Here is a 22,957-nt window from a genome sequence, read left to right as displayed (position 1 = left end):
TTGCTAGTTTGTCTGTGCTACAACAACTGGTGCTGGGTGTGAGGCAAACTGATTTGGACCCAGACAGCAATGCCGCTCTTCCCTGAGCCTGTAGTGCTGCGTGGGGTTGTTGTGATCCAAGTGCAGGACCTGGCACTTCTCCTTACTGAACTCCATACGGGTGGCCTTGGCTCATTGGTCCAGGCTGCCCAGACCCCTCTGCAGAGCCTTTCTACCCTCAAGCAGATCTACACTCCCCCCCAGCTTGCTGTCATCTACACAGTTACTGAGGGTGCACTTGATCCCCTCATCCATGTGACTGATAAAGATATTAAACAGGACTGTTGCTGATACTGAGCCCTGGGGAACGCCACGTGTGCCCAGCTGCCAACCAAATTTAATTCCATTCACCACCGCTCCCTGGGTCCAGCTATCCAGCCAGTTTTTAACCTAGTGAAGTTTATGTCCATCCATAAGCCATGATCAGCCAGTTTCTCTAGGGGAATGCTGTGGGAAATGGAGTCAAAGGCTTTACTAAAGTCCAGGTGAACAATATCCACAGCCTTTCCCTCATCCACTAGGCAGCTCGTTGTGTCATAGAAGGAGATCAGGTTAGTCAAGCAGGACCTGCTTGACTTATGTTTTGTTTCATTGACTTTATGTTTTGACTTATTGTAGAGGACTTCTAGAGGAATGAAGGCAGGTTAACTAACATTGATATTACACAGCTGTGGGCTGGCTTCAGGGGCGGTGGGCTGGCTGATGTGGATAATGTGCAGCTGTGGCTGGTTCCTGCTAAGCAGTTAAATAGCTCTAAGGGGGATGAAGAGGAGCATTAGAGGAAGAGGGACCTGGAAGAAGTAGAGGGAGGAGAGAGTGTGCCTTGGATATAGGAAGGATAAGGAGAGCCCCCAGGAGAAGCGGGGGGCCCAGATGAGGAGAGGCTGGTTGGGAGAGAGCTGGAGAAGGAAGAACTCAGATGCAGCAGAGACAAGAAGCAGGGTGGGCTGACCTGAAGAGAACTGAGAAACAGCACGGCAAGTAGATGAACTTTTGAAACCTTGTGGGGGATTGGTGGCTGTGCAGGGGCAAGGTGTGGGAGTTACTTATTGAAGTTAGCCTGGGATGGGGTGGTAAAAGCCTTGTTGCAGCCGGCTAGTTTTGAGAGTGCTGTGATAACTTATGACTTGTGTTTCATAAGCTCATGCTTACTGGGCCTGATCACCTGATTGCCCTGTACCTGCTGTGTGATGGTGCTCAGGATGATCTGCTCCATCACCTTCCCTGGCACCCAGGTCAGACAAACAAGCCTGTAGTTCCCCAGATCCTCCTTCCAGCCCTTCTTGTAGATGAGCATCACATTTGCTAACCTCCAATCAACCAGGACCTCCCTGGTTAGCCAGGACAGTTGATAAATATTTGATGAGTGCTTGAGCACTGGTTGCTGTAGAAATGGGAGCTTAGTGCAGAAGTCAGGGGCAAACAAATGCCAGTCACGAAGCCTTCAAAGTGAGAAAAGCAAGATGTATAATTAGCAGATTATTCAGATAATTAAAATCCCCCCAAAAGCTTCAGTGCTGAAGCATCCAGTTTAGACGTGCATGTCATCTGTTTTGTACCTCATTGATCTGGTTTTAGGCAAGGCAGAAGTGTAGAATGAAGGCAGGTGGAGTGACTGTCACCACTGTCGGGAGCTGCTGGGCTCTGTGCGTGCCCCAGGAGCAGCCAAAAGCCTTGGCCACAGATGGAACTGGGACTTGAGATTCAGGGTATGTACATACAGATACGCATTATCTATATGTACACACGCACATGCATGCAGTTTGCATCACGGGTGATGCATTGTGGAAGCTGCGCTGCTGCAGCAGCTGTGCTGGCATTGCATGTCGGCTGCGCCCTGCGGTAAAGATACAGGTAGAGATGCTGCTTTTGTTACGCTGTTTCCTCAGACAGCTCAACTCAGCTGGTAGAAGTGTATCTGTACCTCCTCTAGGGGTTCCCCTGGCAGAGCTAAGCTGGCTTTGAGATACAATTTGTATTTATCTATTTATTTAACATTCATGATGAACATAGCTGCTCCAGCAAAGCTTTACAGGGTAGCCTTGACCTTGATAACAATATGACCCCTGTACCGCTAACCTTTGCGCAGTGCCATATTTTAGGCAGGGCTCACCCCATTTTTAATGGAACGTATTCAATGTAATGTAGTATTGCAATCTGTCAGTCAATAAAAATGCTATTTTCTCCACAGGCTATACGGGTGCTCACCTGTTATGACAATATTGAAATGATGCCAGTTGCATTATGTTTGTAAACAGTGCCAGATTGGGACTGCATGCCCCTTTCTGTAGGATCATGTCTGTTGAGGGATGTGAGCATCATTCAATTAACCAGCTCCCTTTGTTTTCCCTAAATTTCTCCTTGGCATTTACTCCTGGGGAAGCAGATCCTGCAGGCAGCTTTATTTGTAGCTCAGGAAAAAGACACACTTTAATATGCTTATGGATTATTTATCATCAACTTGCCTGCCTCTAGAAGGAAGCTGCAGACGTTGTGATGGGTGGAGGATGACCGCCAGATTTGCTGCGGTTTCTGTAAGTGGCATTCTCCATCTCTGGACAGAGAGACACGGTGTAATTTCTTGTGGCTGTGCCATGCAGCGGAGCTCTGATCTCTCGCTCCTTACTCTCTCTGCAGATAACCGTTGCCTTTTAAAGGAGGTTTTGCATGATCACGTACTGGAGTTGCTGTACCGTGGTACTTAGCAATGGTTCAGATGAGACCCAGGTCCGCAGCCTCCCGCGCCTGGTTCTCTGGGGGTAAAAGCACTGCAGCATCAGGTCGGGGCTGTGTCTAGCAAAAAGCCCCCAAATAATTTAGTTGCAAATTATGTATACACATCCAGGGATGAGGATACTAATGAATTCACATTAATAGAGAGCTTTGACATTTAAACTGACCTCTGGTAACAGCTACCCCTTATTTATACTAATATGGTTTTGAATTGATTCCAGTGTATTATCACTAAAGGGACATCTTGTTAGATAAGAATATTAACCTGCTCCCTGGAGAACAGAGCTCAGCATTGTCGTCTTGTTTGTTAACCTAATTCACTTCTCACCGTGGACTTACACTGTCCCCATCTGCCTCGTGTTCCTTTTAAACAAAGCTCCAGATAAATGACTCCAGGTAGACGTAATTTTCCTCCGGCTTGTCGGTGCCGATGTCTCCTCGGTGCCCGTGGCGAGGAGGGCTTCCTCAGCCCCTGGCTGCCTCCTGGCTCTGCGGGAGCAGCGCTGGCTGTGGGGCCAGGGGAGCTGGCAGGGGCTGCGGGTGGTGGCACCACGATGGCTGGGGTGCAGCGGTGGGGCCATGCCGTCACCTCGCTGCTTGGAGGACTGCGGGGAGACTGATGGGGGGTGGGTGAGGGCCTGATGGCTGAGACCCTGCTAATCTGGCTAATCCCCCGCTGGGTGTGTGGCAATAGGAAATGACTTTTTCTCCGTAATCAGATGAATGAACACAAAATGTGACTGTTCCCTACTGGCTATGTTGTATTAAGTGCTGAAAAAACCCCGGCAATTAAATAACAGCTCCAGAAATCAATCTCAGTAGCTACTTACCGGGCTTCCCCGCCCGCCCCCCCCCCCCCCCCCCCCCCCCCCAGTATACAGTGAAGATATAGAAGCTTAAAACTGCAGTAAAATAAGTCAGAGGATGAATATTCTGCTTTCAGACATTGACTTCTATTATTTTTTTTTAGGAGAAGGAGGAAATTTCTGTATGTAATTTAGAGCATTGTGTATTATAAAGTGACAAGTAACTTTGGCAGTAGAAAAATAACTGGTGTGTGTTTAATTTGTTCTTTAATATTTCTGGCTAAGGAATGAATCTTCTCTTTGCACCATGAGGCTCAACTATAGGTTTTAACAAACATAATTTGGGATCAGTTCAGAAAAAGCAATGTCTGCTTGCAGTAAGGAACGATCTCCTAATCAAGAGACAGAGCCGTGGAGGAAATCCTGCTCTTTCCGAGCTAGCAGCTTTATGAAACTTGCCGTTCAAGATGCTTGATAGAATTGATAAGTCTATGGAATTAGCTAAAGAAGATTATGGATTTTGGGTTAGGATAGCTTCCAAGATTGGTCCAACCTGAACCTGCACCAGAACTGGGCACAGCCACTTTCTTCCCCAGAGTGGGCTGCATCGCCAGGCCTTTGTGTCTCTGTGCCCTGGTGCATCAGGTGGATCAGGCGTGGTGGGGAAATGGAAGCCAAGCTTTCTGCCACCCCTAGTGAAAGGTTACTGCCCACCCCCACCACTAAACATGTTGCCAGATGTAACTGGTGGTTGTCAATTCAGAGTTACTTTTACTTCCCACCCCCTCAAAAAAAAAAAAAGTAAACCTCCAGGCTTATCAGAAGAAAAGCAGAAAAATGTCAGTTTTACTGTGCTGAGAGTGATGGTGGAGAGATGCACTGCTCGGTCGATGTGTCCCACTACGGACAGCCAGGCTTATGGCTGCGTGCAGGCACTGGCCTCATCCGGGCAGGGATCAGTCAGGTTCAGCTGCTCCATGCGGACATAAACGCGAGTGCTCTCAACAGAGGCTTTGCGGAACGGTGGGACTTTATTAATTTAATCTGGTAATTGGTATTTTAAGATGTGGTCCACACTCTCAAAGCTCCGCTGCTCTTACACTGTCTTCCAAATGCTGCTGCTTTCTTGAAAAAACTGGAAATAAACAGCAAAATGCTGCCCTCTAGTACAAATCCGCACGTATAGGTTAGGTAGGGGACAGTACATTTGCAGGCGTACTTGTCGTTCTGAAGAATAAGGACACAATTAATTACTACTTTGTGGTTTAGAACTGTGTACTCACATTTTCATGTCTTGCTGATCACTGTGTACCCTCAGGTGGTAACCATTTGTATCTGCTGGGTGGAAGGAGGGGGGGTTTGTTTTCAGCTCTACTGTGTATTCGTGTTCGTGGGAGAGGTGATCTGTTTTAGAGCTTTTAGACTGCTTTCTGGACACGAGTCTGCCATGCTGCCATCTCCCAGTCGAACGAGGATGGCTCAGACTGCAATGCTTGAGCGAGCCTGTCTGCTCTCTGCCAGCGCCGTGGGAGTGCCACAGAGCTGTATGACCCACGGAGCTTTTGCTGCTGGTTGTTCTAATGAGGTAATATCCCTGGCAGGGCAGTTCCCCGTCCAGGTGGTGCAGTTAATGTAACGCCCATGGCCAAAGAGACCGGCGCTGCTGAGGAGGAGCGATCCCCTATCTCTGCTGGTGCCGAGCACAGCGGGGCTGTTGGGAGGTGTGCGTGTGGCAGCAGGAGATGCTCCAGGTAGGTCAGTCACATGCCAGCTGAAAGAGTGGCTGTGTGAAGCCTGAGGTCCCTCTTGAGCAGGTTTGGCACCTGTTACTCTGCAGCAAAACAGCCACGTGCAGTGAGCAAATGCTCCTGCAAGCAACAATTACTACTTTCTGTAATTATAACAGCTTCTTGCTGTCCAAATACCCAGTGCTGCTGGCAACCACGTTTATAACTTCTTCCATAGAACAGCATTTCTGCTTGGGTAGGAGCATCCCACGCTGGCCTTTGAGAGCAGTATAACCTCCTGGTGAGAAACGGCAAACCAGGAATGACTTGGCAGGGTACCTGAAGGGGAGAACAGCCACGTTTGCTGCTCTCCCTGGCAGCAGCTGGCAGGACACTGTCTGTTCCCCCTCTGATAGGGGCTTGTCTAAGAGTGTGTGGTGGTAACTAAGCAAACCCCGTCTGTGTTCTGACTATTCCAGCCTCAAGCTGCTGCGTGCTTAGATGGCATTACTTGAGCTATAAGGTACAATAATACAATAAGCTATAGCTGTTCTCTAGAAGAATTACAAAGGCAGCATTTTTTTTTTTTGTCTCTATGACATCTCACTGGGGGTAGGTGGCTGGTGTGTGACAGCTTTCTCCTGCTCTTTCAGCAGGATTAAGTCTGAAACTACCCAAAAGCTATAGGGGGCTGAGAGTTCTGTAGCCTTGTGTAACTGTTGGACAAACTGACACTCACCAGTACATTTTTTTTTTTGATTGCTCAGTGATTGAGGAAAAAAAAATACTTTGCAATAGTGTTACAAGATGCAGAAAGCTTTTGAAGAAGCAATTGCTATTATAGGAGCCTTGCAGTAATTACATTGGGTTTTCTTTCTCGTTAATGGTTAAAAATCAAAATTCAGAAGTATGTATTGCAACAAAGCAGGATCTAGTTTTGAGCCCTTTTTACAGCAAGTAGAAGCTGTCACAGGTGCTGCATTAAAAACAAATGAAACCAGAAGAAAGATTTTGTGTGGGGCAGCTAAGCATGCTTCCTCTGGGGTGGACCAGGCAAGTGGCACTAGTGCTCCCTGGGGTTGTTACCTGATGGTTTTCTCCTGGTAAGCTGCTGTGATCATGCTGCATATTTCTATTACCAACATCCCCAGGCAGTGTGCTGCGGCTGCTGCAGGTCAGTCAGCCTCTACCTTATGCTTATACTGCTTCAGGACGAAGGTGCAGCGTGACCAGTGAAGCCTGACTGCTGAGAAAGACGGGCTTGATAAAAGGAAAGCAGTAAGAACAGCACTGAGTGGTTCCCCACAACAGCTACTGTTACACTATGAATCTGCTTTTGCCTAACTCTTGATTTTGTTTAATCCTCCTAAAATATTTGTGTTATTTTTGTAAGTGATCAAGGCTTACAGGATTTTTTTTACTGTAGTGTTTAATTGTATGTTACCAGAAAAAAAAAAATCATAAAGCCATGAATGAAAGTTTAACGTAACTTTCTTTTAATTGAAGACAAATAAAAGAACCAAGGGCTCAAACACTGTTTTAAAAAGACATCATCTGTTCCCCAATGTCTTCTCTCAAGCAAAATATACAGCATATATATATATATAAACATAACTACAATTCAAGTACCAGACAGAATTTACATTTTCCCAAATAGAGAAAATAATGCACAGGATTCACACACCTTAAACCCAACCATGCAGAAAGGAACACTGCCAATCGGTCAGCAGTTGGACATAATTAATCACACTACAGTGTAGTATTCCGAAGTATCGACGTAGTTGCAATGCAGAACACATAGCACTTGTGAGTTTTCGGTTTATAACATTTAACCCTGCTTTGAAGTCCAACTCTGTTCAGAGGCTTATTTGTCTAAGATCTGTTCAAATTTAGGGTTAATAAAAGAAAATCCATCAAATGCAGACTGATCCATGGACTCAATCAGGTTTTTGTCACTGTAAGACAATTTTGGCTTCTCACTCAGGAATTCTCTGTCAAAGTTGTTGTAGTCGCTTGCTGACTTCTGTTAAACAGAGGGAAGATAGAGAAAAACTTTGTCATTTCTTCTAGAACAAATTGCTAGACACAAAAGCTGAGGAAGTTACTTCTTGAGCTCCCGCTGTCCCTCCCCCTTACAGAATGATATAGGGTTTGCCTATTTTAACACCACTCTAAGATGAGAACTGGAGAATTGCTTATTGTTAGTTGAAAACAAATAGCACCAGGTCAGGTTTCACAGAATTACCCAAAGACTGGCTACTGACAGAAGCAATGCAGCAGTTACATGTAAGCCCAACGTTTCTTGCTGTTAACCAAGGATTTCTAATTCCTGAAAGCATTTTCTGGTCTGTACTTGTTCAGAGAAGGAAGCGATGCTCTATTGCAGGTGCTTTGTGTCTGGATAAAATATTTGTGCGTGTTTCATAAAAATTCATGTTACTAAAGACCATATTTTACACTCTGAACCTCCAGAGGTTACTGTCTGTAGGATCATTGTGTTTCCGGAGTTCCCATTTCTATGGGAACATGAAGCCTTCTCTTCTTGAAAGGGACAGCTCTCCTCCATCAAGTACATAAGTACCTTCGTAAAGAGGCTGTGTTGCCTCCTGATCATTTTACTTGTACCAGTAACAGGGTGGAGGAAAACTGGTTTGGATTTTTAACCAGGTGAGACAAAGCAGCAGCAGCCCATGATGATACAGACCATGAGTAAACAGTCTGTTCTTCAGGTGTTTTTTTCAGGTAACATTAGGCATGAACATTATAAATAGTTGTAAGGTCAGTAGTGTAGAGAATGTATCTCTTTGCCTACTTGGAGACTCTTGGATGAGTTTGAAACCGCACAGATTTAATGCTTGTACAGAAAGCCTGCAGGCGTGGCATTACAGAAGAGGAAAAATGCAAGAAACTATCAACATTCGTAATGCTGAGGAGAATGAGTACCAGAACTGATTTTCCTGAAGATTGTATTAGTAAAGAAGCTCCTTGAGAGACTATAGGAACACAGTCTTAATAGGAAGACTTCAGGGCAGCTGGAGGAACACAGTGCCCCTTTTTATAACTGAACCATGAACCATCCAAGAACAATGGGGTTTGAGACATTTTATAAATGTGAAACATAACTGTGAGGAGAAAATTACAGTAGGGTAGTTTGAGCAAGTTGGAGAAATCGCCCCTTGCCCCTAGGCTGACATCTGCGATACTGCCTCAGAACAAGGAATAACCCACGTACCACTTTCGGCCTGAAAGGAGGGTCCACCTCCCTCTTCTCTAGCGCCGTCCAGTTGATGGTTTTGAAGAAAGGGTGGTCTCTGATATTCCCAGTGACCCCAAGTCGTCTTGTTGGATCCCTTTCAAATAGCTGCAAGAGAAGACACTGGTAAGGCCTTACACCTGCTCAGAAGGTAGGTGGCAGTGGAAGAATGAGGGGTGTACTGCTGAAAGTACAGCTACAACAAGTTCTTAGCAGTAACAACTTGAATAAAGTTGCTAACGGTAAACGGACCATTAGTAATTCATCTTATCTGGCTTTCCCTTTGGAAAAACAATTTTCTTGCTAAAAAACAGCTCCTTTTAAAAGCCCAGATTTCTCCCTTCCTGGACACACACAGTGCCATGACCCACTGGTTGATCAGTCCTACCTTTTCTAATACATCTTTTGATTCCTTGGTAATCCAGCGTGGGTAGTGAGGGGTGTCCACTCGGATTGACTCAAACAATTCATCTTCATCATCCCCATGGAAAGGGGATTGTCCAATAAGCATCTCGTACAGCAGGACCCCAAATGACCACCAGTCCACAGAGAACGTGTACCGCAAACCTTGCAGGATCTTGTTCCACAGAAGAAAGAAATACAAGTAATTAGGAAAAGGCAGCAATGTATACCAAAAAAACAGAGAAGGGATTTTAAGAGAGAAGAGAATCTTTAATAACTAGGGTATGGGGGGTGGTGGAAGGTGGGGGGATGTGGAAATCCAGTTATTTGAAAAGTTGTTGGCACCGATGCACATCTGTAGTGTTATCCTTGGCTGCTGTTTGTGGAAATGGGGACAGGTCTTCACTTTCACGCAGACATTTTCTCCATTAACTTTAAATAACCATATACTTGCAAAACATCTTTTCTAGTCACTTTACAAGATGCAGGGAGAAACGAGTAGCAATGAAAAGCAGAGAACTACCAAACAGACTTTGACATTGTTTATAGCTTTAGAAACTAACTACCTTAGCTGGACTGTTTTGCAAACCAGATTAAAAAACCCAACTATACAACACTGGGACTTTAACTTAGTGAGATTCTCCTTAGAAGCTGCTTTTGCTTGGAATTTTGGTGGTTTGCATGGGCACAAGTCTGTTCACCATCTGCACACAGATCTGTTTTGCAGGAGCCCCACGTGTCTGTGAGCTGTAAAGGCATAAGGGACAAATAGCTGTTCAAAACCTGAACGTTTTAACATTTGAAAAAAGAGGATTTTTTAAACTTGCAGTTATAGAATAGTTACAGATCTCAAGCACCTTCTACGGAGAACTCTGATTTAACGGATATTTTTTCTGTGCTACTTAAGACTTCTGAATTTCTGAGCTGTTAGTCTACTAAGGGTGATTAATCACAACAGCCGTTCCAACATCAGTGTATTCAATCCATCGCAGCGGTAGGTGGCAGTGGCATACTGACCTCGGGAGCGATGTAGTCTGGGGTCCCACAGAAAGTGCTTGCCTTGTTCTCACCGACAACGTTTTCTTTGCACATTCCAAAATCGGCTATTTTGATGTGGCCTTCTTTATCAAGCATCACATTGTCCAGTTTTAGGTCTCTGCAAAGTGTTTAAAAAACAAAAGTTATGTTTCGAGGACAAGTGAGTCATTTTCGCATTCACATGCATACTGACAAACACCTACCCTAATCATACAAAGAGGCTTTTCAAGAAAATAATTATCCATCAAAACGATATGTACAAAAGAGTACTTTTGTGCTTTGAAGGTGGTAGGGAGAAGGGAAAAATTCTCCGTTGTCAGAGTAAATGAGAGGCTGAGGTATATATATAGCGTGTGACCTTATAATCCTCAACATTTGCTTTCAGATCCAAAAGCACGCCCAGTGCTTCTGTTGCTTCTGGAAGGAGGTGTGAGCTAATGCCCCACCAGCTGACACAGCACTGGTGCACCAGCTCCGTAGCTCAAAGGAAGGATTGTTGGCTTCTTGGAGCCTTTGGCAGGAGCGTGAGTGTTTGAAGCCTGCCTGACTTCCACGCTACCTGTTCCTAGTTACAGCGCAAGGGGGTTCGTGTGCTGTGGCCACGGTCTGTGAGGTGTTCTGTTACATCTTTTTTTCAGAGCAACACTATTCAATTGAGTAGGAACTTTTTAACAGCAGTTTCCAAAAGCTACATTCCCTCCCTTTGACTGTTATGCAGTTTTTGTCCATCTGGCTGCAAAAGCACATACCAGGGAGGGCAGGCTGAAGAGAAACTAAAAAGCCCTTCTGCTTACCAATAACAACTTGAATAGAGCAGATAATTTTATGTGAGAACAGGGCAGTCTTCTCCTTGGTAACTTAAGTCCCCAGTATTGGCTTCTTACACTGCTCAAGGGTGAGCTGAAGCTCAAACCACGAGTCCCTGATCTAACGGAGCACACCCGGAGAGAGAAGGAAACTCGAGGGGGACACACACCTTATTGTGCTCCACAGCTGCCTGACAGGGGCTGTAGGCAGGTGGGGGTGGGTCTCTTCTCCCCAGTAACAAGCCACAGGACAAGAGGAAACAGCCTCAGGTTACGCCAGGTGAGGTTTAGATTGGATATTAGGAGAAAAATTTTCATGGAAAGGGTGGTCAAGCACTGGCACAGGCTGCCCAGGGAGGCGGTGGAGTCACCATCCCTGGAGGTGTTGAAAAAACCACGTAGACACAGTGCTTAGGGACACGGTTCAGTGGTGGGCTTGGCAGTGCTGGGGTTAACGGCTGGACTTGATCTCAAAGGTCCTTTCTAACCTAAATGATTCTGTAGTAAATCCTTCTGTGTTTGCACAGCAGGTGCTGTTCACCTGAGTAAACTGAGTATATTTGAGATGGGAAATACTCACGGTAATGGCGCACTGCACTTACCTAGCTACAACAAGTTCTAAAATCTGTTGTAGGGATATGCACTTACATACAATGCCTACCTAAAACTGCTCCAGGTGAGGTTCTGTGGGTATACTGGTAATTATCCTGTGTGAGATGGGGGGAAAAAAAATGTACCTTTGGTTTTGCTGGTGTCTTGTTGGAAAACGGTCACTGTTTCTCTGAAAGTATTGCATACTGTGAAATCTCCCTCCAGGAACATTTTAATTTAATGTAGGGAAACTTAACAGCAAGCCTAAAAATGTTCTAGAAACTCTGGGATGGAAGGATTTTGTGCTGATGGCAACATATCCTGAAGTTTGATCCTTTCCTGTACAAGAACTGGCAGGAGGCAGTGGGAATACGGTTGGGCTCACAGAGTACCTTCCTGGCGTATGGCTGTCTGCTCCGAGAGGCAGCCAGGCTTGTAGGAATCAGCTTTCTTCACCAAGGAGGATTCCTGTAACGTTCTTTCTCTTTACAGACACTATTTTACTCATCTTTTAACTTCAGAAAATTGCTTTAAAGGACAGATGCCCCAACCGGTGTTTCCTGTTTCTTTCTATAAAGGGAGATGGACAATACCAGATATTTTGGGGCACGTTTACCTAAGGCCTTGCGTGACTCGTGCTGAAGCGCACAGCCGTTACTCTTTGTACCTGTTTGTTACAGAGGTAAGAGCTACCTGAGCAAGTAGTTACACTAAATGGTGCTGTGAAGATGAGGGTGGGGTGAAAAGGCTGGAGAAAGGAAATTGAGAGTACTACTGCATTACAATAAACTCATCTCTTGCAGTGTGGGTATTTACAGCAAGAACCACTTGATCAGGATCTGGCCACTGATGTTTCAACCTGGTGAGGCAGAAGCATCAATGCTGTGGTTTCAGCAGAAGGCAAAAGCAGACAACTGTTACCTCAGTGGTTTTTACACGGCCAGTAGGAACAGAGAGCCTCAAGGACCCTCTCCCTTGCTTCCAAACTAAATAGACCCACAATCTGAAGGCAGTGTTTAAAAATAACTGAAACAAAACTGCTTTTGTGTAACATAAATAACTTTTCACCATTCTAGTTGCCAAGGAAAAGACACCGATATAGATGTCTCTCAGGCATGTTAATGCCCTTGGAATTACATCGCATCTCTGACAGCTTGCACTTGTTACATCAATCAGTAATTCAGAGATGCACAAAGGGCTGAGAGAACTCACAGGTCCCACACTGGAGCTAGCTGGTACTCACCTATAAATAATGCCTTTGCTGTGAAGAAACTGTAGACCACATAAAATTTCAGCTCCGTAAAACCTGAAAAGACCAAAACATTTTTTTAAGCTGTCTTGCTCAGTTAAAACATAGTCAATGCAGCTGGCCAAAAGAGCTGCTGTAAGCATCTCTTCATGGAGTGAGAAGTACTGTATGCTTCCTTAAATATATTGGTATTTATATAGCTGGATGCTGCGATCTACAAGTTGATCCCCTCACCAAGCATCTGTAGTATCTAATACCAAACAGCAGAGGGGACAGACAGCAACTTGCCTTAACGGCTTCATTCCACTTCCACGAGGAATGCTGTCTGTCCCTTTGTCTTTGCACATTTCTAGTGATATACACATGCTTTTTGCAAGGCAGCTATTGGGAGCTCGGTGCTCACAGGACTGCTTTAGGAGGGACTGGGCACACACCTTGCCTATCTCTCTCTGCATCTGCCCAGCTGCAGCAGACAGACTGCAAATTTAGCATCTCTTCAAGGGCATTCTCCTCAAAAAAGGGAGGTGATAATCCAGAGGATAGGAAGGAAAATGCTGTAAGAATGTTTCTCCCCACCTGTGAAATGTATTTTTAATTGAGCAAATACAAAACTATTTCCACTTCTGTATAGCAAAATGAATGTTGACCCAAAACTTCAGAAATAGGTACAGAGGCTGCCAGACGCACAGATTTTTGGTAGAATGCCGGTAAGCTGGAGGGGCTTTGTCCAGATTTTTGCTGGGGAGAGTGGGAAGGGAGCTTGCCCTCACCTAGGACCCTGGCTGCTACCTAGCCATTATTTATGCCAGACCCCTTGATCCAATCCCACCCAGTGCTCCCTAGTGCGCAGGAACAGCAGTAGTTTTCCAGCCTGGTTATACAATAGCACTGGTGCTTACAGGTAGGTCCGCTACCCTGCGCTGTTACTTTTAGGGTCTTGCATGCACCCATTCAATGACACAATTAAAACCCTTGTGCTTTTTGGTTAAAGAGGTAGAAACTGACCTAAACCTAAAAATACTACGATAGGTAAAGTAACAATAATACAGTATTTTTGCATCTTTTAAGTCTTCAGCTCCAGTGATCTTTAAGCTGTAGGTAACTGACACAATCGCACTTGCTAAACAAAGTGCTGACCCGCTTTATTAGTCTCTTGGGGAACGTACAGGTTATCCTTCCATACTATCATGTCAACTTAGCAATACTAGTAAATAATGTGTTGGGGTTTTTTTTCCCCCCCTCATGCTGTTTTCCAATTTTGCCACAAAAATACTGTCCCAAAGGGCACGGAAGATGTACTACTTGCTTTTCATTGCTGAATCATGTTGCAGTTTACTTGGCATCTCTAGGTACAAGCATCCCATAAAGTAAAGTAAAACACCACACTGCTATGTAAGTTAAGAAAACCTAACTCCACACATCATTAAGTGAGCTTCTTCATTGTATTCAACCAGTGCCTAGAAATACCTTCTCAATCATCAGCCACTGAAACTTGAGTGCGGGTAAGTGGTGCAGAACTAGAAGTAGTAAAACCACAAGAGACCGAAATAATTAATGGAGATAAGGAATGAAGGGTTGTGGACTTACGTTGCTCTGTAGAGATCAAAACGCCCCTTGTCTTGTATGTGGAACATCAGGTCTCCCCCATTCAGGAACTCCATAACAAAGAACAAATGATCCTGTTTGCAAGTAACCAGAGAATGGAAAAGTTACGGATGTTATTGCAGCCACGTATGAAGTAGCGACGTGCCTGCTGGGGACCGAGCAGCTATTTTGCTCTGCTCCTGAAGTATTTATCTATTTCATGCACCCCTAGGAGTGTATGAGGCTCCCACAGAGTCAAGTACCCTGGTCTTGTATTGTAAAGCTAAATAGCTGGTCTTGCACTCTATGGGTTTCTAGACTTTATAAAAATACATGTTTAAATAGACTTACTGACTTCTACCTGTGAGAGTCACCCTTTTTCCCCCTCACCGAGGGTAAAGCACAGATCAAGGATTTAAATTAAACTGCCCTTTATTCCAGATGGCATAGATGTTTTTCTGATCTTATTCTGTTCTCATCAACGTATGTGGGGGGTCACGCTCATATTTACTTTCCACAAGGCCTGTGAACTATTGCACAGAGCGCAAGAAAAGGAAATTTAATTCTTGCAGCACTATGTTACTTTCACTTGACTGCTGTTAACAACATCCATTAGAGGAGTAAATCTGTTGTGTTGATTACACCAATGGGCTTTTTCTTACCTTTGTCTGAAATGTGCAGTAAAGATGTGTGAGAAATGGATTTTCCCACGCAAGTGCGAGTACCCGCTTTTCCACCATGGTACATTCCACATCGTCATCAATTAGCACCACATCTTTTTTCAGAGCTTTGATAGCAAAGAATTCATTCTTCCCTTTCAGCTCAGCAAGCAGAACCTACAGAAAAACAGAAGATGAGATTACACCACACATAGGGAAGAGTGTTGCTGATGGCATCAGTAAAGGATAGCCAAAGGTGTTTATTGCAGGTGCAATGACAATTAGGAAAAACGTTTAAATGGGAAAGATAAGTGAGTTTTGGGAAGGTGAAGTTGTTAGGCACAGAGGTGAGGAGACAGGGCTCAAGGACCACAGAACACAGGCACAGTAGCTTCCAGGGCAGTTTTTCTGTCAATGTTTTGTGAGCATATAAACAGAAGGCACGTAAAGCCTGTTCCTTCACTAGAGCTGTAGTTTCACAGACAGTCGTGGACAGGCTCTGTGGAGGTCATGCTGCTCCCCCACGTCTCCCCCTGCCGCTGTGCTGGAGCACGGAGGTGCTCTCTACACAGAGCATGCAAGAAACCCCAACCCTTTGCACTGTGGTGCCTGAGGGGCCACTCCTCTGCCTCGACACTAAATCCTGAAAAGTTGTTCTGCATTATGAATCACTTGAGTTTAGATAAGATTCAGGCAATGAATTTCTAGTTTCTTTGACAAAGAAGGCTATATTTGATTCTGTTAAAAGATTATAGAATCATGGAATCATTTAGGTTGGAAAAGACCTTTAAGATCACAAGGGCAACCGTTCACCCAGCACTGCTGAGCCCACCACTGAACCATGTCCCTAAGCACCGCATCTATGCGTTTCTTCAATACCTCCAGGGATGGTGACTCCACCGCCTCCCTGGGCAGCCTGTGCCAGTGCTTGACCACCCTTTCCATGAAAATTTTTCTCCTAATATCCAATCTAAACCTCACCTGGCATAACCTGAGGCTGTTTCCTCTTGTCCTGTTGCTTGTTACTGGGGAGAAGAGACCCACCCCACCTGCCTACAGCCCCTGTCACCTGAGCCTCCTTTTCTCCAGGCTGAAAAACCCCAGTGGCCTCGGCTGCTCCTCAAAGGTTTGTGCATCAGACCCTTCACCAGCCCCGTTGCCCTTCTCTGGGCACGCTCCAGCACCTACATGTCCCTCTTGAAGTGAGTGGCCCGAAACTGAACACAGGATCGAGGTGCAGCAACCTCTACCCAAGCCACTGTAAGACCTTTACGGTTAATCGAAATAGCCCATCACATTGCAAAGATCAAGCAAGGCAGTCACCTTAAGGTCTATTAAGTTTGTTACATACCTTTCCAAAACTTCCTTTCCCTAGTACTTTATGGAAGACAAAGCTGTCTATGTTGAATTTCCTCCTGCTTGCAATTCGCGATGCTGTCTTGGCTGTGCTTCCCTCCCAGAGTTTATCGTACTCACTGTTATCTGCTAATCGAAACAGGGAGTTTAAAGTTCAATATACACAGAAATACTGCATGACTCAGATCCCCCGCTAAGAATTAAGTACTGACATGCTATTTCAATGCATCCGCTGCTGGAACACTGGTGAATCTAAACATAAGGGTCAACTCCTGTAGTTTATAATACAGTTTAAATTACTCAAGCATACTTGGTAGTGTTGGATTTGAATTGAATCTGATTTTTATAATGCCTAAGTATTGCTTAAACCCCGTATCAGAAACAATCAAAGGACCTTACTTTCCCCTATGACTAAGATATAGGGCATAATTTGGAGAGAAAGATACTTGACAAGGATTGCTTGTAAACAAATTATTTATCTTCCTTTAGCAGAAGAGGATAGTCCCTCAGCCTAAGCAGAGAGGCCATAATAAAAACATGATTTATGCCCAATGCTGCCTCAGCAGCGTGATCATACAGGTTAATCCCAATTATATCTAAAATTATTAACTGTACTTTTTTTTGACCTCCACTGCATAGATCTGCTGGGTCACTAACAAGACACTGATGATAATCATGAGATGATACCGTGCATGCCCCATAAGCTGCCCAGCATCTGTGATGACCCAGGGAGGAATCACAGCAGCTGCTCCCTGACTTAGTACTAACCCAAACCACCTCTGCAAGAGTAGTTTGATTTTTTCCCCCCCTCTGTCTAGCAAACTGGATCAAGTACGATAAATAATACAAAAATAATTTTCTTACTGGGCATTTGAACAGAATTAGTTCAACGTATGGATGAATATAGAAAATCCTGTACCACTCCAAACCCACCCATCATCTCTTACTGAGCCTGGTGATTTCCATCCGGTAAAAAGTTACTTGTACTGTTGCATTTATTTCTGCATAAATTATCACAGGTTAGCCGTTACAAAAATAAGGCTTATACGATGCCAGAATTCTTTAGCAATAGTAAAAAACAAATACAAAACCTTAGTCTGAACCTGTGGAGATAGGATTCCAGGCACTACTTAAACTATCTCAGCCATTTAATCTCAAGTAGTATTTTGGCTACTTACATCCTCAAACAGATAGCACTTGTCATTGGTTTCTAATGGTTTGTGAACAAATTGATGGAATTAACAACGCGCACGGCATTTCAGTTACAGGAGGGAGGGAAGCGTGTAGCGCACGTCTGGTTAGCGAGGCATGCCCCGGTCCCATTGTGGGGAACTGCACTGCGGTGAGCAAGGCAAGCATTTTGCAGAAAGGTGAGCAGGCTCATGGACTACAAACAACAGGTATTTGTAACGTAAGCATTTTGTGTGGCTGGGAGAAGGTAAAAAGAAATACATGCTTTTTTTTTTTTTTTTTTTTTTAAAACAGTGCTTATTACAAAAAAAAAATTGCCTAACACAAGGCAAGAATGAATAAATACTTCGATTGTTAGCTTGTGTAGTCCCATAGGTAGACGGCCAAATTAAAACACTGTAGTTTTTCTCACCTGTTGTGTCTCCTCCTGGAGCCCTAGGTTTCTTATCAAAATCTTGATAAATACCGACACTTTCTACAGATCCAGAATCAGACCTTCGTGTAGATTTCTGAGGAGGAGAGGAACAGCAGAAATTATATTTGCGTTATTACTTCAGAAATACTGGTAACAATAGCTGTTAAATGTAACATGATGACAGGACATACTTTTCTATTTGACTATTAACCCCTAGTACATATCTTTTCTCAAGAAGTCTGGTTCATAGACTATTTAGCCATATTCTTTACAGCTCCAGATCAGCCCATTGCTCTTCCTTCACTGCAAGAAAATAAGTCATTGAAATTCCTGAACCGTCTATGCTGTATTTGTTTGTTGCAAAATTATTAAAGGTATAATGGTTTGAATCCACAGCGGGAAGAACTTGAACTGTGGGAAATGTACCCTTGGACACGTGTTCATTTGAAAGAGGAGATAGAAATCACTGTCATGTTAGACATGCTGAAGTCACATCTGTGTGTGACATCCGCCTTGAGCACAAGGAAACAAATTATATGCATGGAAGACCCCTGAGATCAAATTTTAGTAATGAAAAGATCCAAGCTTTTCTGTGTTATAAGAGCTGGCGCAACAGCTCTCACTGTTTTCAAAGTAAATAGCCTGTGAAAGCTTAGGAACACCCAGCTCAGAGGAAGTACTGTTGGCTTTTGTGATACATTTTCCTATTTTATTTCAGAGCTTGTGTCTGAATCTTTATTTGCAAGTCAGAAGTCGACCACAACAGACAGCCAGGCTGCAGCAGGAGACGAACAATGTAAAACTATGGGGCCAGTGTCAATTCCAGGGGTGTTTTCTGTGTGTATATCCCAGATTAACAAAAATTGAGGATATCTGGTATATTGCTTATTTATTTAATTTTAGCATTCAAGTGGAATTCTAAAGTTGAAGCATGGAAAAACAGACTTCAGTGTTATGATACCACAGTTTAAACAAACAGAAAGGGAAAGAATAACCTTGGCACCACAGAACAAAGCTGGATTTCAGGAAACCACACACACCTTTTTTTTAAAAAAATCTCTGTTAGGTGGGATTTCCACCACACCCCTGCACTCCCTCATTTCAACTTTAGGCTACTGACTTGTTAGTCTCTTTATGGGTCACATTAAAAAGAGAAAACCTTTTCAAATTCAGTTTCCCATAAAAGTGATATGGAAAAGACGAAGTAGAAGCCCCAAAAGCCTGGAAACAACTAATTACCTGACAAACGGCAACAAAGCATACCTGGCTAACTTGATTTAAAGCTTCAGCTAGCAACTTCTGGTTTATTCCACATAAGTTTGCCACCTTCTTCTGGCATTTATGATGCACATTCATGCCACATTCTAAAAGAAACGTAAAGATGATTATACAACCATCAGGAAAATACTGTCCAACTTTAAGACAAAAAGGGCTGTTTCTCTGGGCAGCTCAGAAACCTTGTTAAAAGCCCAGACTGGACGTGGATCTGTCATTGTTAATAAAACTGCAATTTTAATCTTCAACTCAATGGAATCTACAAAAATTGTTCGAAAGGAAAAAACCTGAAAACGTTACTTTATTCTCAAAATCTGTTACAATAATCTTGTCTTTTTGTGGGATAATTAGAAAAGCAGTATTTAGAGTAAACACTTTAAATACACTTTAGGTGCTACCTTGACTCAGAATCACCAAATTTCAGCTATTCCCAAAGTAGTGATTCTGATTATACTCAGGATTACACCTCCGCAGCATGTTTTCTGACTCCATTAGAAGCTCATCACCTTGGCTGAGCTGTCACGCAAGCCAGGTGCTTATTTGACTCTCTCTAGGACAAAAGCTTTTTTCAACCACGCACGGATGAGATGAATCGCATTCTATATAGCACATCCAGAAATGCACAGTGTGTAGCAGGGGGTGGAACGCTGGAAAAGCACGGAGAGGTCCCAGCTGCCCTCCCTGCTCCTCCATACCTTCACATTTGAGTCCTTGTTTGACCAGCCCCCAGAGCAGGCTGCCGCAGTGGTCACAGAAGGTAGGGCTCATGTAGTTGTAAACTTTGAAGCGATGAGGCATGTCTATGTTGAAACGTTCCTTCTGAAACTGAGGACGGGGACAGGGGTTGAGGCACTCTACCCAAACCACAAGCAGCTTCTTACAGAAAACGGCTTAGGTGTTACAAAGCTACAACAATTTTATCTCGCACACCCCAGAATTAACATCCCTCATCCAGCAGGGAAGGAATCTGCCCATCAAAAATGACCCCCTTGCAGGGCTTTGAACTGCTACTCTTGCTTGAGAGTTTCATCCACCACAGGTTACATGCAGTCTTCAAGAGAAGACAGTACCTTGGGTTGCATAGCCAAGCACCTCCCAAACGGACTTGGCTATTTCTATACAAGGTTTTGTTAGTTCAGGAGTGTTTCATTATATAATTACACTCTAAAGATATCGTGCCAGCTCTTACCATTGTGTCTCTGCTGTTGGCTGCAGTACCAGTACACCTCCCAATGATTTTATCAATACATTTCTTATGAATAGCAGCATTGCATTCTTCAAGACAAGCACAAAAAAAAAAGAAAATATTTCTTCAGATAATAAATACACAGGATGAGGTGTTCATAGCATGAGGCTTTTCATAGCATAATGTGAAAGCCACGCTCGTTTCTATCATACTATATACACCAAAATGTTTCTTTTCTATCGAGATGATTATCTTTTTTAAGCTGATTGCCTCCATTTTCTTTTATCATAAACTCTTGTTTCTAAACTAAATCTGCCCCTATTAGGTAAGGCCACCAGCTTTTGATAACACAGGGACAATATTAAGCTTTTTAGTTTTACCCTTTGATATCTCCCCTACTGTTAGGAGTAATGCAGAGACCTGTGCTAAGTCAAAAGTGACTTTCAATTCAGCTGAAACCCCTCAATAGTTGTAATACATTTTAGAAAAGGTTTCACAAAAAAACTGCTGTCATAAATAAGTGCCAGTTTTCAACAGCGTTACACACTTAAGAGAATAGCAAAGTCTAGATCTTGATACTGAAAACTCAGCTAGGAATCATAATCAGATGGCCTTAGGTTATCATGCAAAACTGATGTTTGACATCTACTACTACCTGTGGTGATGGTGCACTGTGCCATGCATATTTACAGAAGATTTTTTCAACAGTAACTATTAGACCTACAGTTTCATGTGAAAAGTAGTACAAGAAAAAGGTAAGAATCAACTTACGTCTACATTTGTATCCCTGCTTGTTGAGTCCCCTGAAAAACAAATTATAAAGAAGGAGATTAAAAATGTATGTTTGCTGGAATAAAAGGTGTGCGTGGTTTTTTCATTTTTTATTTTTACAATGTAAACCAATCAATCCTTTGTCTATGGGAATATTTGTTCCAATTAATCAATTGGTCTAAATTCTGCTATTCAGAATCCTCTGTCTTAGGAAAGCAAGGTGTTTTGATAGAGCAGCATATTAGGAGGGAAACGCAGAAAAGACAACGTTTCAATCACATGGAAAATCCTCCTGATCCGACTTACTATGAAAATGGCCTTACCGTGAGAGGGATCCAGCTTCTTGCTCTCTATGGGTCTCTACTCTGCTGTCAGCTGCTTCACATCTCAAAGTTTGAGCATTATTTTCTCAGATCCACCCATCTCATTCTCTTGTGAAAAGAGCTGCTGTTGATTACGGGTCAGCTCTCACTTGATGCTAGTGAATTTTTGCCCATAATTTCAGGGGCAAAAATGTTCAAGTTCTATTTTTAACGTGAAAGAGACAACACAATTGAAATTATGTATTTACTAAGAGTATTGTCTTAGGTATTACTCTTAGTAAATACATAATTTCAATTTCCCAACACAGATGAATTTACAGGAAGCGAATTTTGCAATTATTTGGCTCCTGGCAGAACAAGGGGAAGCTTAAAGTTTCCTTCTTACCACACAAAGTCTTTGCAGACGGAGCAAAAGGTAGGTTGTCCAAAGAAGGTAGCAATAAACTCATGATTTTTGATGTAGTGGATTTTGGCTTGCTTGATAGCTCCTCTCCTGTTGATAGTTACTGTCCCCTCCTCTTCCCTCATTGACTGTTTGCAGTCTAGGGGGGAGACAAGATGACAAACTTTAATATTTGCTTCTCCAAAAAGTTCAGTTTGTTTTCCCGTTTCAGACTTGTCTTGCTCTTTATTTTACATTTGCACTCTGCAGACTTTCAGTCCAGCCAGGATGGAAGACAGGCACGCACTGCTCCGAAGGTGGTCCCTGTCCCGGTCTGCAAGCGCCACCCTCTCCTGCTCCTTCAGCAGAAGCCTTCAGCAAGTGAGCTGGGAGGCAGAAGCAGGAATGGAGTACAGTCTTGCTAAAGAAATGACAGCCACAGTTGTTTCTGGAAAAAATATAAGCTCCTCTACATCATGTGATTTATGTGCAAGAGAAATAAACATTTTTATCAGAAGCAGGAGGGTCTGCTTCAGCAGGAGCCTTTTCATGATGCTACCTCATGTGCCCTCCTGAACCAGGACTACAGCAGAGAGGCAGGTGAAGCGCTGCAGGGACCTCCTGAGTTACCACAGGACCACACCACTGTAAGATGTGTCTCTTCATGCCTCCAGGATCATTAAGCATAGAGGACAAATGAGATTTTCAACTTTTCCGTTAAGCTATCTCAAAATGTTGATGCTCTATCTCAAACATGTCTCAGTCTCATTCCTCTCCCCTCCTAGCCCCCACGTGGTTACAGTATATAGTACTGTATAATACTACAGCAATAGTAGTACATACTATAGTATACACTGAAGCATCTAATACTATGTTACATAGAAATTACATATAGCATTAGCCAAGAAATAACAAAAAAATTCTCAAGCTCTGAGTCCAGCTGGCTCAATACAGGTCCTTCATTAGAGGTTACAGTTATTTCCACTCATTTCCAAGGAAGCTTCAGAGTTTCTCTTACAAAAATTAGTATTTTGTGTCTCCATCTTTCAGCCACAACTCGAACTACATAGTCTTTTACATTTTGAAAATAATAGGAGTATGTAACAGAGGTAACTCCATGAAGGTATATCAAGAGAGACTGGGTAACTGGTAATTAAACCCAAGGAAACAT

The 22,957-nt window shown here is 43.5% G+C and overlaps 1 protein-coding gene across 3 annotated transcripts in view; it reads right to left on the bottom strand.

Moving 5' to 3' along the window:
* Positions 1 to 6,778: 6,778 nt before the first annotated feature.
* The window catches only part of PRKCD (protein kinase C delta), a 67,832-nt gene continuing 51,653 nt past the window's right edge, over positions 6,779 to 22,957 (bottom strand). For 2 of the 3 annotated variants that reach the window (XM_056334348.1, XM_056334347.1), the window contains 14 exons: positions 21,790 to 21,946; positions 21,082 to 21,113; positions 20,314 to 20,399; positions 19,820 to 19,949; positions 19,113 to 19,213; positions 17,847 to 17,943; positions 16,239 to 16,372; positions 14,891 to 15,064; positions 14,232 to 14,323; positions 12,639 to 12,701; positions 9,978 to 10,116; positions 8,947 to 9,135; positions 8,538 to 8,666; positions 6,779 to 7,328 (listed from right to left, as the gene is read on the bottom strand). In XM_056334348.1, coding sequence (XP_056190323.1) covers positions 7,170 to 7,328; positions 8,538 to 8,666; positions 8,947 to 9,135; positions 9,978 to 10,116; positions 12,639 to 12,701; positions 14,232 to 14,323; positions 14,891 to 15,064; positions 16,239 to 16,372; positions 17,847 to 17,943; positions 19,113 to 19,213; positions 19,820 to 19,949; positions 20,314 to 20,399; positions 21,082 to 21,113; positions 21,790 to 21,946 — 1,682 coding nt within the window. In that variant the 3' untranslated portion in view covers positions 6,779 to 7,169. The remainder of the gene's footprint in view (positions 7,329 to 8,537; positions 8,667 to 8,946; positions 9,136 to 9,977; positions 10,117 to 12,638; positions 12,702 to 14,231; positions 14,324 to 14,890; positions 15,065 to 16,238; positions 16,373 to 17,846; positions 17,944 to 19,112; positions 19,214 to 19,819; positions 19,950 to 20,313; positions 20,400 to 21,081; positions 21,114 to 21,789; positions 21,947 to 22,957) is intronic. The other variant, XM_056334349.1, reaches the window with a different exon arrangement.

This window comes from Falco biarmicus, chromosome 4 (assembly GCF_023638135.1).
Source record: "Falco biarmicus isolate bFalBia1 chromosome 4, bFalBia1.pri, whole genome shotgun sequence".
In the NCBI taxonomy this organism is placed as follows: domain Eukaryota; kingdom Metazoa; phylum Chordata; class Aves; order Falconiformes; family Falconidae; genus Falco; species Falco biarmicus.
Note: the sequence above shows the minus strand (reverse complement) of the source record. Positions and strands in the feature narration are given on the sequence as shown.